This window comes from Octodon degus, unplaced genomic scaffold (genome assembly GCF_000260255.1).
Source record: "Octodon degus isolate 3935 unplaced genomic scaffold, OctDeg1.0 scaffold00229, whole genome shotgun sequence".
Classification (NCBI taxonomy): Eukaryota; Metazoa; Chordata; class Mammalia; order Rodentia; family Octodontidae; genus Octodon; species Octodon degus.
The window spans coordinates 1,183,027-1,201,644 of NW_004524805.1; the positions used below are offsets into that span (position 1 = coordinate 1,183,027).

General features: G+C 41.9%; 1 protein-coding gene across 2 annotated transcripts in view; it reads right to left on the reverse strand.

Annotated features, from left to right (window-relative positions):
* The window catches only part of Ust (uronyl 2-sulfotransferase), a 312,684-nt gene that overhangs the window by 135,345 nt on the left and 158,721 nt on the right, over nucleotides 1-18,618 (reverse strand). For both annotated transcript variants that reach the window (XM_004645481.2, XM_023705778.1), the window contains exon 3: nucleotides 8,686-8,841. In XM_004645481.2, coding sequence (XP_004645538.1) covers nucleotides 8,686-8,841 — 156 coding nt within the window. The remainder of the gene's footprint in view (nucleotides 1-8,685; nucleotides 8,842-18,618) is intronic.

Genomic DNA, 18,618 nt, shown 5'->3' on the forward strand with positions numbered 1-18,618 from the left:
CTCAAAAAGACCTCAAAAGGCTGCCTTTCCTCTCATCTTGGTCTCATTTTGGTCTTATTTGCATGGATGGCATCATGACAGCCATGACACTACCTAACATCTCAAGAGCCCACCTCTCCTATTCCTGGCTCATGCAAATCACCCCTGCCTTCTATTGTAATTCTGCTGCAAATATTCATCCATCATTCAGGGGATATCTATTAAGCATTGTAGATAAACATATGGATAAGATTGGTGGAAGCAGGTAGTGGACTATATCGCAGTGGTCTCCCAAATCTGCTATGGCCAAACCCACACCTGATCCTCTTTATTCTGTATACAGCCCAATCCATCCCATGACAACTGGATTCTAGTTAATGGCATCCTCCTTATCCCAACTTGGATCTGGGTCTTTCCTGGATGCCTACGTTCAATCCTTTGCTGAGTCACGTTAATTCTACCTGTGGTGTCTCCTTCAACTGGCAGAGATGATACCCCTGCTATGGTCAGACAAACTTGACTCCTCATCGCTCCCTTACTCCAAAGCCCAAATAAGTTCAACTTCAGGCTCAAGCTTCCTCTTCTGGAATATTCTTCTGTTTGTCTCTGCCTGTCTGAATCCTGATGTGGCCAAAATGTCTCACTTTCTCAAGTAGCTTTCCTGTTTCTCTCCTTTCATTTGAGGTCCATTGATTTCCCACTCTGAATCAGGCACTGTGTTGCTTGTGGTTACAGCTATGGAGAAAGATTGGATTTGACTCTCCATTTCAGGAAGTAGAGTTTTGTGTATGAGATAGATGTAGGCAGGCGCATAGATAACACCCTGGCAGAGAAAGCATCCGGGTAAGGCATCTGTCCTGCTGTTAAAGAGTGAAAGCCTCTTCACCGTGCTGGTCTAAGTGGTGCAGAAAGACTGGCCAGAGTCAGCAGGTAAAGAGAGGGGTTTGCGCCCCGCAGATGGAGTGAGCAGTAGTGGTAAAGACAACACATTACATGGCATGGGCATTAAGTTCAGCAATTCCATGTGCCAGGGGTTGGGTACGGGGTCAGCAGAACAGTGGATGAGAGTCAGAAAGGAGCTGAGTAACTGAGCTTACTGTAAGCTATGTAAGAAATTTTGACATTTATTCTGTGAGGGCCCAAAAAAGATTTATGTATTTTTTCCAGATGTGAGAACAGGGTGGAGGATATGAAAAAGAAGGATGAAGTTCAGGGGCAGGCGGTGAAGTGTAGCTTAGTGGTAAAGCACTTGCCCGGTATAGGTGAGGCCCTGGGTTTCAACCCCAATGTAAAAAGTTGAGAGACAGAGGTTTAGTTAGGAAGATAGCACTGCAGCATCACTGGGAACCTGTTAGCAGTGCAAATCTCCAGGCTCCAGCTCTAGGTACTGAATTACCAGGAGGACCGTCCCTCCCACAAGAGTTGTTACAAGCCTGTGTGAGGTGCTAGGGAACCCAGGTGTGAGACCCACAGAACTCAGCTGGTCAGTCAGTGAAGGAGGATGGAAGAGCTTAGCGAAGGAAAGGGGTTGAAAAACTGAGCCTGGTGACCACCAGGTTAGAAGGCAGGGTGAGGGTGTGGGCCAGAGAGTGCCCTTCCCAGAGCCCCAGCTAGGAGAACAAGCGTGTGCTGGTATCCACTGTCAGGATGAGAATGCTGGAGGAGGAAACTAGTGAGCTGCAGAAGTTGGGGGTGATATGGGTTTGCTTTTGAACATCTCTTGCTAGGAACAGTGCAGCCTTCTCAACTTTCCAAAGCACACGGTCTGAGGTTTGAGAACCGGGACCCTCTGTATCTTCCTGGAGCTGAGTGTGATGTTGACCTAGAACACAAGTTCTCTGAAGGCTGAGGCCAGGCTTCCTTCCCCTCTAGAAGCCTGGCCCAGGCACATGCACAGAATGTGTGCAATGAATGTTTATGGGTGAAGAGCCCTTCTTTAGAACTACTTTGGTGGAGTCAAGAAATGTACAGTCACCAACAGACAGAATTACCCATCACTCAGGCAAAGAATTCAGCTTCTTGGATAACAAAGGACACTCCTCATTCTCTTGGAGCCCCATGGAGCTCACATCATTACAAATTCTAGCACACAATACCACCAAAGCAGAGCCCCAAATTCTGAATGCCTCCTTTGGCCACACATTGGATGTGCAAGCCCTTCGTACACCTCAGCAAGGCTCCACGAGATAAGTGCTATCATCCTGAGGCACAGGAAGGCCAGGCAACTTTCTCCCAATCTCACTAGCATAGGAAAGGTGGGGACAGGATTCAAACCTGTCTGTCAGATCCCCAACCCCTGCTCTTCACCATGGGGCTGTACCCAGCCCACTGTTTCCACTGTCACTTGATTTGTTCATAATCTTTTAAAATGCAAGGAAGGGGTCAGCTTGCACAAAAACTGGAGAATCAAGAAAGTTGACGAGATATAAATTTTATCACTTCATAATTCATGCTGGCAAATAGCCCTTTTTAGTACAGGGTCTACAGGGTCTCACTATATAGATCGGACTCCTAGTGGCATAGTGATCCTCCTGTGTTCAGCCTCCCAAGTGCTGGGATTACAGGGGTATGCCACCAAGCCCAGTCTCAGTGCACCCCAGGGGTGGGGCCGGTGCAGCGTGCTGGGGATCACATCCTGGTCGCTGAGCCTGCCTAAGCAGGTGCTTCAGTCCCATGCTGGCAAACTGAAAGAAGGAAAGATTTAAGAAATGTAAATCAGATAGAATAGTTTCTAAAAGTTCTAGAGTGGGAAAACAGCATATCATCACAAGAATGAACACTTTAAAAAATAAATGTGTAACAGCATTTATCTAACAGAAGTTAAATTACAGTGTCCTTGAGGTTGATGTAAAATTGAAGTTAGGAAGTAAAGAAAAAGGCAAGAATCAAACAGGTCTACAGTGCATAGGATGTGCCCCAGGAGCAGTGCCTATTCATTGGGACTTTACAGCAGGAAACCTCTGCCTGCAGTTCTGCAGGAAGAACTAAAGATGCTGCTCTTGACTTCAGTGAAGAAACGCTGGTCAATAGTAAGGGAGCCTGACCCTACGCGACCTGAGTTTTTCTGTCACTCAGAGCACTTGAGGCCTCTAACTTTGCAAAGCATCTTAAATGAAGGAAAGAAATGATGCATTTTGAACAGATCAAATGCAAAGAAAGAGCAGCTTAGAGGAGAACTATTGATTCTTTAACCTTGGAGGCTGGAAACCCTCCTAACAGAGGAAGGCAGGTCTCTCAGCTTTAGCTCAGGCAGTGCAAAGCAACTCATGCCTGCAGTGAAGAAGTAGTCCACCAGGGGGAGCAATGACACCAGCGAGGCAGAGAGGCTGGGTGTGAATTACAGAAAAAAAATCACTCTCACAGCTAGAACAACATCTTCTCTCCTCTCCTCTCCTCTCCTCCCCTCCCCTCCCTTGAACTGCCCTTCCCTCCCCTCTCCCCTCCTCTTCTCTTCTCGCCCTTCTTTTCCCTCTCCTCGTCTCTTCTTGGCCTTCTTTTCCCTCCCATCCTATCCACCAACTTTCCATCAGGTGGCCCGGTTTCTGCCTCCGGGAGTCTAAGACAAGATCCTGCTTGCAGAGCCAGGTGAGCTAATCCTGTGGCACCTAGTCAAGCGGGCTCTTCTTTTGGTTTGGCTGAGGAGTCCACTGGAGTGCTTCTCCCCTTGGTCCCCTTCTTTCCTCTGTAGAACTGGGAAGCTCTGAGCATTGTTCTGAGAGATGATTTTGTGTTCCTGGGATCAGTGTTCTGGTACCCAGTGAGACAGCGCTTAAAACAGTTTTAGGGAAAATGACATCTTCTGAGGTTTGATTTTCAGGTGCCAGAGAAATCTGACTTGTTTAGTGGAAGATTGACTCAAATGGGAGGAAAACTGCTTCCTACTTAGCCTTTATGCCGTGACTCTCCGGTACAATTGTACACCAGGACCTCTTGGGGAGTATCTCCCCCACAGACACAGGTACCTCGCCTCACTCTTATTCTCACCTCCATATTTCACAGAGATCAGAAGCACAGGGCTGGAAAAGTTCTCTAGCAGACTCTGAAGCCCAGCATGGTTAGAATAACTTTTTAATAGCTCTCCACTTTCTGTTGAATAAACTTCCAACTCTTGATTAAACTTGGCATCTCTAAGACTCCACCCTGGGTTGCTTTCAAGGCTTATTCACCTTCATTCTTCTTGATTTCCGTTATCTTTAAGCAGCTTGCTGTGCATACTTATTCTTTCCTATAAAATGGGGGTGATGACACCTTTCTAGTAACACTCTTCAAGGGTGAGCAATCAAGCGCACGAGGCAGGGTCTGCGGCTTCAGCTCCAATATTAGTCCTAGGTCCTCAATAAATAGTCATCAACATGAGTGAAAAAAAATGCAGAAATCTGCTTGACGAAGGAAGGAGAGAGCCTTCCCATCGAACAGAGGCCGGAGAACCACTCCTCAGGGAAGCCCTGGGTGAATCCTCGTGCCCCTAGACCTTTTCCAAATCAAATGTGGCTTCTTCAGGTAAGATTTTACAAAAAGTGCTATTACGCTATCGTCACAGTTCAGACCTAGAGCTTGCCATGGGCCTGAGCATAAGAAACAGAAGCTTGAAACCCCATAAAGAGCACAGTCCCGTGCGGTTTCTGACCCAGAGGACACAGCTTCTGAAGCACATGGGCCCAGGGCTGCTCTCCCCGCCTCGGGTCTCAGGAGTACTTTTCAAGGTTTAGATCATTTTAACAGCGGCTGGACAAAGTCGGAGCAGGTGTGGGGTTTACAGTGAAATAGTAGCCAGTGCTGGTGTGATGGATAGAAGAGGGGGACACTAGTCTGATTAGTCCCAAACTGTGAGCTGCAAGTTCTATGGGATGCAAAAGAAGAGTAACAGAGAATTGATTTTTGTTTATTAGCACATGTGTATAATATATAATATTTACATTCCTTGGGGAAGGTATGCATAGCCACAGCACATTTTAATTCCTCCTTTCATCCCTTTCCTACCCCACCCCTTTCTTCATGCTTTTCCTCCTGTCTGTGTACATGTGTTCAGTACATACTGCCTCCTCCCCATCCCAGTTCCTGTTCTTCATGCTTTATCTCTTCCCCATTTCTGGATTTCCTTCTCCTTCAAAAATCATTAACTTTTCTACTTCCTAGCATCTAGCTTTTGCTTTGATCTTTATTCTTACTCTACATTTCTCATATAATAGAAAGCATGTTCAAACACATTAAAGAATTCCATGACCAACCAGGACTGGGGGAAAACACTAGGCAAGACCCAGGTCTGGAGATACTTTTGTTTTTAACTGTGTTTTAAGTTCTGAGTTTGTAAAATATGAGTAACAGTCATGAATAGACAAGGCGTGCAGCATTTCCCAAATTTATTGAACCATGGTGTATTTCTTTTTTCCTTGTATCAGGGGTTAGGATTTACAGGAGCACACTTAGGGAGGTGACAAAGTGACATGATTCGGACAGGGCTTCTTAATCCTGGCTTACTGAAGAATCCCCTGTGACACTATGCACACATGCGTGTGCACGTGTGCAAGAGAGAGAGAGACAGACAGACAGACAATGACATACAGAGACAAAGAAGAGAGGAGGAAGGGAGGGAGAGAGTGAGGGGAGCAGAGAGAGAGAGAGAGAGAGAGAGAGAGAGAGAGAGAGAGAGAGACAGTGGCAGAGACAGAGACAGAGACAGAGACAGAGACAGAGACACAGAAATAGAGGTTTATTCCTCCCCAGAATCTCTAGCAGATTGGTAAATGCAATTCTGGATTTATTTATTTGTCTAGTTATTTATTTGCACCTCTAGATTTTAAAAACCTCTGCTGGAGATGCTACCATGCAAGCAGAGCAGACAACAGCCACATGATGATGAGAGCAGCTTTGGGTTCAAGTCCAGCGCTTACGCCTCACTACTGTGTTATTTTTAGAAAATCACTTCATTGACTTGTCTTAGTTTTACTAACCCATAAAACAGGAAATCATATATACTTTTTGGTCCAAAAGAGTTACATAAAATAATGAAATAAAACAATTAGCACGTAGCAGGTCTTGTCTCCAAGTTGTGATCCTTAGAAACTTCAATACAAATATAAATTGGACAGTTATTTGCTGTCTCAATCCTTCTTAGCCTCCTGTGCCAACAATTTTTGCTCACTCCAACAAGCATAAAATAACTGTGGAAGGACTGGCGAGATAGCTCAGTGGACTAAGTGCCTGCTTAGGCAAGCACAGGGACCAGGGTTCCGTCCTGGCAAGCAGGTGCGTGCAGCCCTGCCCCGGGGACCGAGTCTGGGAGTGGTGGCTCATGCCTGTAATCCCAGCTCTGGGGAGGCTGACAACAGGAGGATCACTAGACTCCAACTGCATAGTAAGACCCTGTACCAAATACATTAAAAATAACATGACACGACATAACACAACACAACACATGTGTCCCTGTGTCTGTGATATGCCTGTAGCACTGTGAACCTTCAATGCTCTCAATACAAACCTTCATTGCATTTACAGCACCGAATCATTAGCAAAGATGAATACACATACATTCGACAACCACACCCTATCTCTTCATACTTGATCTCAGCCCAGAGGCAAGAAGCATGGTTCTACCCCCATGTATTTTAGAAAAAGGTTCCTGCTGTTTTGATTGTTTACAATCTCCACTTTCTAAGAGATCAACTAAGCCAGCCCTAAAACTTGAAACCTGGGTTTAGGGCATGAAAGAAATGATGTCACCATGGTGTGTGTTATACATCATGCAAAGGTCCAACATTTGGCCGGTAGCAGTGCCAGCACTTCTGCTGAGGAGGAGTTATTCAAAATACAAACCCGAAAGGTGTTTCTATTTCTATAAGAGCAGATGTAATGGGACTTTTATAGGCATCCTAACAGTTGGTGTCTTCACGCTCTTTTTCCCTCTTAATAATCCCTTCACTGTCTCATTCCATTAAGTCAGATTTTTAACATTGGGGGCGTAGGAGGGGGGCAGTACCAGAGCCTCGGGGAAGAAACATAAGTGTGAACTGGCTTCCCTGTGGCCCAGAGAGGTGTCTCTGTGTGTGAATGAAATGGTATAGATAATTCCGGTCTTATAAATGGATATTATTACAAAGTTCATTTGTAAGTCAGCAGTTTGGAACTTGGAACACACTTTCTCATAAAAGAAATGTTCTGCTCGGTGGACAGAGTCCCGGGCCAACCCACAGAGCCCACTTAACTCCTACTGTACCTGGAGCAAAATGGTTCCTTTTTTTTTTTTTTTTTTTCCGTTTTGAAGAGAACAATGTTTCCATGGGAACACATTTTCAGAGTTCTACTTACTGTTTAAGAGGGAGAACCACCAATTATAAAAATTTTACTACACTCCTAAATTATTTCCCCTTTATTCTTTTAATGAAGTACCAAGGAGAGGAGTTACCCATACCACTAATTATTTCTTGAATTTATTAACTTAAGATAATATTTTTTTCTCTGTGTTTTGTGCACTTTAAACATAAGGGGATACATAGAGCAAGGATAGATTTTGCTAAACTCTGCTGAGCTTCGCTTGCTTTCTTGTCCACTGTTCTTGGCGTCTCTTCTTGTACACCAGAGTCAGCCAGGCTGACTGCAGGGGAGGCGGCACTCGCTGCTATGTTTGATGTTACATCAATATTCTAGACTTTGTTTCTTTTTTCTATCTTATCTCTACTTTTACCCTAGGTTTTAAAACTGTCGCATAATTTAATAGGAATCTGCAAAAACTAAGTAGTGAAATATATTCTAGGTCATATTGACCACAGGAATCAGAAATGCTTCAACTACATGATACACAGATTATGAACAAGGTTTGGTACATATATCAAAGAATCACAGCCCTGGAGAGGACCCAAACGACAGTCTGGCTTGTTCCCTGGCTTCTAGACAAGCCAACCATTCCAAACAGATGAGAGCTAACCTATATTTTTAAAGAACAGCAACTTTGGGTTTCACTTTTTCTGGATCTAACAATCTGTATAACATTAGTAAACCGTTGGTAATTTTTCATCTAAACTTCTCCATGCACAATTACAACTGAACATTTTTACTTTCTCATGTTTAGAACAGGAAAAATGCGGGTTTATCTGTGCAAAACCCCACATCCTTATTACATACTATAGTTTGCATTGTCTTTTCTAGAACATTCCTGAACATCCCCATGTCTGATGCTTCCACTACCCTTTGTTTTGTGTTCTCTGGGTTTCCTGCACCTTCTTCAATGGTGGAAATTAAAATCTAGCAACAGTGTTTCATGGGAAATAAGTATTACTTGCATAGATAGGAATATTTAAGAACAATATGATAAGTAGGTCCTGAGAGTTAAAGGCAGGGAAAAGTCAAATTTAACAATTATTTTATTTTTATTTTTTATTTTCGGAACCGGGGATCGAACTCAGGCCCTTGCACTTGCCAGGCAAGCGCTTAGTCCACTGAGCTATCTCCCCGGCCCCCAAATTTAACAATTATAATAAAATTATAACATGGGCTATTTATTTATAGTGTTTTTTTCTTTCTGGTAGTTAAAAGGGCATAACCAGCCAAGTCATATCAGTTTTTCAGTCAGGTAAGGAAACTGAAGATAATCAATTCCTGTTAAACAATGTTACACATAAAACGGGATGACTATAAATGCCACCAACTATACTTTTTCTTCAGATGAATTGAAGCAAAATAGAAATTTAAGGATGAGAAAAGTCCACCTACTTGTTCATTTTTAGTAAGCCTGGTTTTGTTGTGAATGTCTGACGTGACCAGATTGAATCCATGCTTCTCTGACAGGATCCTCAGAAGCAAGACCACAGTGCGGCTCCCACACTTGCCGACCCTGTTGTACACCACCTGGCTGGGGAAAGGGAGGACCTGGGAGAAGAACAGAGAACAAGCTTGACGCATCAGGAGTCACACACATGTGCTGCTTTCCCCAACTTCAAAGCAAGTGTATGTACCTCCATAGTGTAACTACAGAGAGAATCACTCTATCCCTCTATGTGCACTGATACATAGTAAGTGGAGACGATGTGATCGATTACAAGCCTTTTATTTCTTCAAAAATATAATGTATAAAAATAGGAACTTTAGGGCTGTTGAGATAGCTCAGGGGACTAAGCTCCTGCTTTGGTAAGCGCAGCAACCAGAGTTTGGGCCCTGGTCCCACACGCTGCACTGGACGCACCCCCGGGAAGCGCGAAGCTGAAGACAGAGTCAGAGCACGGTGGCACACGCCTGTAACCCCAGCGCTGGGGAGGCTGAAAACAGGAAGATCACTACATGGCAGAGCTGTGAGGTGAGACCCTCTATCAACTACACAAATGAAGAAAAATAAAATAAAAATAGGCACTTTAATGAAATCATGTTTTGTGAGTCATCTTTTTATTGGAACAACTTAGTTTTGTAATGTGATTGAGAAAATATAGGAATGTTAAGATCTGAGTTACAATTCATACACTATGAAATTCACCATGTAAAGTATAAAAGGTAGTGAGTTTTTAGGACCTCCATTAAGTTGTACAACTCCCACCACTATCTAATTCCAGAGCATTCACATCACCAGCAAAAGAACCCTGTTATCTGTTCATCGTCGTTTTCCATTTTCTTCACTACTCTAGGCTCTGGAAATCATTTAACTACTTTCTTTTTAAAATTTTTTTAAAAAATATTTATTTATTTTATTGGGTTCAGGGTCTCACTACACAGCTCCGACTCACAGTGATCCTCCTGTCTCAGCCTCCCCAGTGCTGGGATTACAGCCATGCACCACCACACCCAGTTTCAGTGGCTGGTACTGTGTGGCGCCAGCACGCCACGTGGTACCAGGGATCCAACCTGTGTCCTTGTGCTTGCCAGGCAGGCGTTTAGACCACCAAGCTATCTCCCCAGCCCCATTTATCTACTTTCTGTCTCATGATTTTGTTTATAGGATTCTGGACAAATATATAAATGGAATTGTAAAACATGTGTTCTTCTGTGTCTAGCTTTTACTTAACAGAATATTTTCCAGGTTCATCCATATTGTAATGCATCAATACTACATTCATTTATATGGCTGAGTACTATTTTATGTATACATTGTAGCCTGTTATGCCTTCACTGTGCTTGCTTCGGCAGCACATATACTAAAAATATTATGCCTTCATCAGTTGATGAACATATATATGGATTATTTCTACTTTTTGGTCACTGTAACACTGCTATGAATATTTGTGTACTTTTTTTTTTTTTTTTTTTTTTGCAGAAAACACGTTTTAAATTTTCTGGTGTATGTACCTAGGAGTGGAACTGCTAGATCTATGACAACCCAATGTCCAATTTTTTTGTGTGTGGAACAGCCGAATTGTTTTCAATACAGCTGCACTATTTCATATCCCCATCAATATACAAGAGCTCCAGGTTCTCCATATCCTCGCTGACATTTGTTACTCCCTGTTTCTGTTTCTACTTTTTATTATAGACATCTTGGTGGGTGTGATGTGGTATCTCACTGTGGTTTTGACTTGTATTTCCCCAGTGACTGATGATGTTGAACATCTTTTCATGTGTTCTTTGGCCATTATATATTTTTCTTGGAGAAATATGTATCTAAGTCTTTTGCTCCTTATAAATTTGGTTGCATTTTTATTGGTACATTTAATAGTTTTATATGCAAATAAATTCTAGATTTCCAAATGGATGATTTGTGAATATGTTCTCCAACTTTCTGGGTTATATTTTCACTTTCTTTCTACATAGTAACATTAGAAGCACAAAAATGTTTAACTTTAAAAGGTGCAATCTATCTAGTTTTTGTTAGGTTGCTTGTGCTTTGGTGTCATATCTAAGAAATTACTGACTAAGATCACAAAGATATATCCCTATGGTTTTTCTCCTAATATTGGCTTAATTTTAGTGATAACATTTAGGACTTTTATCCTAAATATACCAGTAAAAAGGCAACCAAATTTACAAGGAGTAAAAGACTTAGATACATATTTCTCCAAGGAAAATATATAATGGCCAAAGAACACATGAAAAGATGTTCAACATCATCAGTCATTGGGGAAATACAAGTCAAAACCACAGTGAGATACCACATCACACCCACCAAAATGTCTATAATAAAAAGTAGAAATGGAAACAAGCAATAATAAATTTTTATCTATTTTGAGTTAATTTTGTATATGCTGAGACAGTTGAACTTCATTTCTTTTTGTGTAGATACCTGATTATTCCAACACCATTGGTTGAAAAAGATCTTTTTTTTTTAACTGTTTAGCACCCTGTTGACAATACACTAACCATAAAATAAGGGCTTGCTCAAGTCTATTCCACTGGCCTATGTTTTTCTTTATGCTAGTACCATGTCGTCTTCTTAGGATGACTTTGTTATAAATTTTAAAGTTAGGACCAGTGAATCCCTCCAACTTTGTTCTTGATTGTTCAAGACTATTTTACCCATTCTGGATTCCTTGTATTTCCATAAGGATTTTAGAATCAGCTTATCAGTTTGTGCCAAAAAGAGGCCACTGAAAATTTGACAGGTCTTGGCTGCTCTGTGGGACTGAATATACTGTTTAACTAATTAACTCAACAATTCCACTAAAACGTGAAGCCAGGAGATCCTCAAATACAGCTAATCTTTCCAAGCATATGCTAGTAAAATCATCAGGGTAAAAAGACAGGCTCTATAACATGTCACTTTTACTTGAATTTAATCATTAATTACCCCTTAAAGTCTTTTCCCTGACAACTGTGGCAACTTTAATATTTGTAGAAATCAACCATGACCTCAGGAAAAGTCCTACTCGTAGGGAGGCTTCCTGCTTAATGTAAATGTAATGAAAACAGCGTGTGTAAGTTTGACTCTTCTACTATGAATAAGGGTGGGACGTAAACCACTGTTGGGACAGAGCTGCCAGCATAAGGACAGTTTACTCCACAGAATGAGATCACTCAAGTTTTAGAGTAAATGCATTTTTCCTATCTTCTAGCGCAACACTGAAAACTGAGAATTGTTATACCTGCTCTGATAAACCAGAATATATGTGAGTTTACACCTAAGGAGGCACGTGACTTGAAGAACACAGATATATCTCAGAGGACTTAAAGAACTGGTTTAGTCACACAGAAACCACAGATGAAAACAATTTCTCTTCCATTGCTTAGCAAATTGATATAGGAGGAGGCTTATTAACGCTACTTCCTTTTGCTAATAAGCAAAGATGTTATTTACCTTTAGATCTTGGTAAATTAGTTTTTTAAAAAAGTTAATTCCAATTTTTCTTTTGGTCTTGTGGGAAAGCCCCAAATAACAGTTATAAAAACTTTATTTATAATTGATACTTAATGCAAGAATAGAAATCCCTGCATCACACCTGCAGCTGCATCTGCAATAACAACAGAAAAGGAAGATGAGAGAAACCCTCCCCCGTGACTCCATTTACATCCTTTCCCAGAACGCTGCTGTCCAGCTGCGTGCTGTGAATGTTCTGGGTAACCTGCTAGCACATAACAGTTTTGGAATCAGACTGTGACTTTCAAAAACACGTCATACACCACCACAAATAAACCTCTCTCGAATATAAAATTATTTCCTAAAAGAACTTAATGCACTGAAAATGGGCAAATGAAGCAGGTTAAGCCAACCTATTGATGTTGAACAAGCTGTTAAAGTGAAGAAGAAATTGATTCATCTTTGCTCTTGGTAGAAACAGAGACTTGTTTATGAAGGTCTGATTCAAAAACTTTTAGTTGAAGCGTGCTTTCTGGAAGGATAGTGGAGAAAGAAACTGATCTGTGTAGGATCTGGACTGTGTAAACCTTTTAAATCCTTGTTCACAGAACCAAGATCAAATGACTTCACTGTCTTTTGCTCTAGCTGTGCCTTTCTCTAAGAGTTCATGATATCAAATGCCTCACACATCCCTACTAACATCTCAGTGGCTTCCTGTGTGCTTCCTCCCGCCATCCAACCATGCCCTAACCTGTGCTATCATCCTTTATCTCTGCCACCCGTAGGCCCAGCTGTGTTTAACTTGGCTTGAGCTTTCCTTTCTATTATGCCGTCTCATCCTCTCCCAGTCTCTGTGAGGAAGACATTATGATTATATTCTGGTGAGTAAACTGAGGCCCAGAGAAGTCACTTGGCATTTTCAAGGTCACTAAACTAAAAAGTGCTATGCAATAAGAGAAATCTCCAATCTCCTGGATCCTAGGATGACACTCTCTTTAACACAGAATAAAATGAAATGGTGAAAGGGACTTTTAGTTTGACTGCTGTAACAGATACTCTTTCCTTTCTCGGGTCTTGCATGCTTCCTGCCTCATTAAACATGCTATTTTTCACCAGTCAGGCATCGCAACCAGTATCACCAGCCATTACTCAGCCATTACCCGAGTCCCAGGAATGCCTGAGTGGAACCGACAGGAGCCCATTAGCCACAGCCTCCATTCTGGGGACTCACTCTAGCGAGCTAATGTAAGCCCTGAGTGTCAGGACCACTAATGGGGAAAGAAAGAAGCAGGCCTGGGGCTCCCCTCCCTCCTTCCCCTAAGGGATCTTGAGCAGTCATATGTACAGCTGCCTGGAGCACTGGGAACCATTTCTACTAAGAAAGGGGGAAAAGAAGTAGTAATTTATAAGAAAATATAAATAAAATTCTAAATACACTTGGAACACCTACAAGACATGCAAACACCCACACATGATAAATTTAAAGACTCTGAAAGGACATCAGCTTAGACAACCCCATGTTCTTCAGTAGATATTTACCGATTGTTGGGCAAGGAACTACACCTCCCACTTTAAAGATCCTATTCTTATTTATGCACACATTCTGAATCCTTAGCCTTTCTCTGGGTGTCCTATAGTGAAGTATGCACCACAGGACTTCATCAACCCCACCCCAAAGGATTCTTCATTCTTGGCATCTATGGTTATATGAATGTTATGTCTGTGGTTTCTATTTTATGGCCAATTTGTAAAAGTGAAGGGGCTTCCAAAATATTTCACTCTATGAATTATATATTTTTATGTTGCCTGTCTTGTAAGTTCTGCAAATGCCACAAATCCCCAGAGCCTGACAGGGCTGTGTGGAGCGAGCCAAATAAACAGAAGTCTTTCCAAAATCCTGAGCACAGCAGTAACTACCACCAGATGACAGCCACAAGTCAGGGGCTTCTCCTCTGTTGGAATAGAGAGGGACAAAGGCGACTTTCTAGGTAAAAAGTAAACTTGGTCTGGATCAAGACTTTCATGGTCTATGACAGTAAGATTCCTCTGGGGGTTGGCATAGTTGGAAGAATTAACATTGTTATGGTTTGTGTCTAGTTGTCCCCCCAGTGCCCCATGCAGTCAGGGGGCAGCTTTTGGAGTTTCTGATTGGTTACTGCAGGTGTGAGTGCTACACCCTGGCCCTGGGGTGGGTAATTTGCATTACAGTGTAAGGTGGGGAGAGGCTAAGAAGCTGTCTGGGCTGCTGCTGCTGCCTTTGTTTTTGCTCTTTGCCATGAATGGCTGTTCTGTGCCATATGCCACTCTGCCTTGCAGCCAGCTAAGGATTGACTGAAACCTCCACAGACTGTGAGCTAAGTAAACCTTTCTATCCTTAATTTTGGGTGTCGGGTATTTCATCCCAGCAACAAGAGAAGAGTGAGACAAACATCAATTCTGTTTTCAAGTCTGTGAATGAATGCATATTTAATATAGTATATTATAGGCTGTGATCTTCAAGGGGCTGTATATTCCAATTCCTCATGGGAATTTTTAAAATACAGATTTTTAGGCCTCATTCTAAGGCTAACTAAATTAGACAGTCCACGTTGAGGGTTGGAACCTCCCTCTAAAACGCCCTCAAGGAGCCTCCATTACCAAGTAGGATATTGCAGAAGCCTTGCTTTCTGTACTAAGTGGTACAGTAGCTCCTTGTGGTCTTCTGAGGGCAGTGAGAAAGTGGCCTCGTGCCCCTAGGGGATCTGGCGAGCCGGGTCTCTCCTGGGTCTCACTGGTGTGCTAATGGCCTCCTTCAAAGTCGCCTGGCATCTGCCTCCTTCAAAGTCGCCTGGCATCTGCTCCCATTATGGTGAATGCTTGCACAGGCAGACTGGCTGGTCAGCTGAAGGTGGAGGTTAACTGGAATTCCTATTAGCGCTGCCGAGGCCTTAGAGCTTAGCACCAATGTTATGCTGAATCTGAAGTTTCTTTGAGGGAATAGAGCAGCACTTGATGAGTTTCCATCACTGGGTTTCACAGTGAATCACACCAACAGTGAGAAGAGTCGCAGGAAGGGCGTCCTGAGGCCTGAGCTCAGACCTGAGGCCCATGTCCAGAGGACTCTGAGCAGTTCAGAGTCACTCAGGTCATCTTCACTTCAATGTTTTCCAGGATGCTTCTGTGCTAAGAGACATCTGAGCACACCTTTGGGACTCAGTTTCTCCTATCTGAAAATGAGAAGGGTTGCATCATTCCTCAAATCAGTGACACTTTCTTGTGAAGCTCATAAATTACTAGTTTTAACATGTGTTTTTGCCAAGACATGAGCAAGATATGTCTGAAAGACTACAATTAGACTTTACCATGTTTCCTTGTGAAATATAGTCAGTAAAGAAATTTTAAAAACTCAAGATTCCAGTACTTTGTTCTGATAACTTGGAGTTCCAGTTTCTTGGGTGTATACAGCTCTATATGGAACATTTTGCATTTCTGTAACATTCCTATTCTTGTTTGGGCTTGTCTTACAATAAGTCTACCTTTACCTTTTCTACTTTTCTTTCCATAGTTTAAATTACTTTGAGCTCCCCAATTTAAAGATCACTGCCCAAATCTCCTGATTCAGTACCGACATTTGCTGGTCACTGCCCATCGATCTTCGTGTCCTTAAGTGCATCTACACCCTCATCACCAACATCTCTCCTGCCTCTGGGCTCCTTTCTCCTATTCTAAAGGAGGGAATACACGGGGTCCATTCGGCGATCCTATTTTCACTTACTGTCTACGGCCACACCACCCTGAACGTGCCCGATCTCGTCTACTTTCACTCATTACCCCTGAATACAAAGCCCTTTCTGTCCATAGCTCTCAAATGATGTCCTTGCACTTTTCTAATTATTCACGACGCTTATTCCCAGACACCAAGCCAAATCTGAGCTTTTATGCTTTCTTCTTTTTCTATACCTCTCCTTGAAGCAGTTCCATATCTGATGCTATCATTGAAAGACAAATACAGCCATAAATCCTTCACAAGTCCATCTGTACAGATAATTAATAGAGTGTCTGGGCATTAATAGACTGAAGGGATAAAAGTACTATTAAGTGTTGTTTTGAAACTAATAATGTCATATTTATCATAACAAAATACACCGTTTTGCTAGTCTCCTAAATTGATAAAAGAAGTCAATATTTTAACACTCATCATATATTGAAACTCCTTATTGGAAATATTATATACTATAAGAAAAATTATGGTGAAGTAGAAAGTTCTTCAGGAAACTGAAAGTTACAGAACTCTGGCATTCCCTTTGGTTTTATCACTCTAAGTCATTTAGTAACCTTAAACAAATGACCTTGAACAACTTCCTTGGGCCAGTTCCTCAAGTGCAAACTGGAAGTACTGGGACTGATAATCATAAAGGGTCCTTCCTGTCCACATCTCATGACATTAAAGGAGACTACATGATACTTGCAGATACTCAGCAGTTGTCCAATTGGCACCTGCGTGTCTCAATATTCATTACATCCTGCTATCTCTAATGTCCTTATCTCCATAATGTACAGCGTGATGCTCTTCCTGGGAACATGATAACCTGCATACTGCACCAGAATCCTCAAACAAAGAAGCAGTTTCCACGAGGAACCAGAAATAACTTTTTGGATGTGATGATTAAGCTAACATAACATCACTGGAGACTAAAGTAGTCTTCAGGGGAGAAAATAACTTTTAGTTTGATGAAAACCTCAAATTTTGGGTGGATGTTATCAAAGCCACAGACAAAATGATGCATAGCTTCAAGGTTCAAATTAATAGATGGGAAGAAAATACACCCACTAGGGAAAGTCGGATTCATTTTTAATTCTGCGACACTCTTCAGGCTTCTTCCTTTGGTCAGTACATAAATCACATGAAAAAAGTCTACAAACTTAACAAGAATATTTCTAATGTTCAAACCTCAGATCTGCCTGTAGGAAAGTGAGTCGTGGAAGTGGAGGCCACGTGTCACATGTATAAAGCATGGCAGTACAGGCAGAGTGCAAAATTTTTAGAGGCTAAAACACCAGAAAAGAATATTTGCAAGAGTTTCCGAGGGACTCGGTTTGGCCTTGCTCGTCCTGCAGTCCTGCTGCGTTGGTGGGAGCAGCCCCTACCCAGCCTTCCACAGGCCCTTTAAACCTTCTCTGTGCCTTGCATACAGCAGTACTGAATGGAGAAACTCACATGGGCTTAGCAGTCCTTTTCTACTTCCTCTTCCTGTGTACATGTGCATATGCCTTGTATGCTCGATGAGCTCAAAGATATAGTAAGTCGTAATGTCCCGGTAAATCTTGATTTTAGTTATCTCTGGCACTTTTTATACGGTATGTGATCCAAAAGTCTTATGAAGCAAAACTCTAGGGAGGAGAGCTACAGATTTTGTAGTAAGAGAAGGGAAAGACTCAGGTCTTCGAATTAGTTCTAGATCTGGGGTTGCTCCACTTTGCTTATTAACCAATTTGATTGTTTTTCCATTAACTTTTGGACCAGAATGTGAACTTACAAAACACATTTGGACAAATAATCTTTCTACCAGACCCACACACTTAGTTTGACTCTCCATTCAGCTTTGTGACACATCTTGTAATCATACATAACTCCAAATAAAACTTGCCTGAAGAGCTGTCTTAATTTATGAAGATGTCTATGATTTAAGAATCTGCTTATAAAACTAAGCTTTACTTCTTTATACTTGTTCCACTCTTTAGTTACAAATTTATACTGAGTCCAATCTAAAAATCTCATTTAGTGTAATGAAGTCGTGCAGAAATGCTGATTATTGATTGGAGGTTTCATAATTTTTGCAGGTATTGTTGGCAAGGGCCAACAACTCAATACAGAATAGCTTCCTCTGGATGTTGGCAGGGGTTGCGGGGGAGTCAATTTTTCTCATCACAAACTGCAAGAGAAGACTGCCCTCTTTGTCCTAAAATGGTACACAGCTAGGGAAACTGCTACATTTGTCTGCCAATATTCCTCTCTCATCAAAGCACTATGTAAAGATTTTAAAAACAAAGCTTAGACACACTGTTCATTATAAAACACACCATTTCCATTTGAAATATCTGAATCAAATTTTAGTTCCATCAGTGTGGATTTATGGTAAGAAACTTATTCTTGGACTCAAGTGATCATTGTATAAATTTCTTAGCTGACCTTAGTGTTTTTATAACATAACCCACACTTTAAAATACTGCAGCAGATTGGTGCAGTAATGGCTTCCAACCAATCGCACCTTCTTAATATCCAACTTCTTTTGGCATGAACCTCCAGTCTGACCATATGACTTGCTTTGGCCCATGTGACATTAGTATGCGCAAAGCAAACAGAGGTTTGAAAAGAGCTTTGCCTCTGAGGCTTGATCTCTCTACTTCTAGGAGTATTTCTCTCACCACATAAGCTGGCTAGTCTCTAAGAG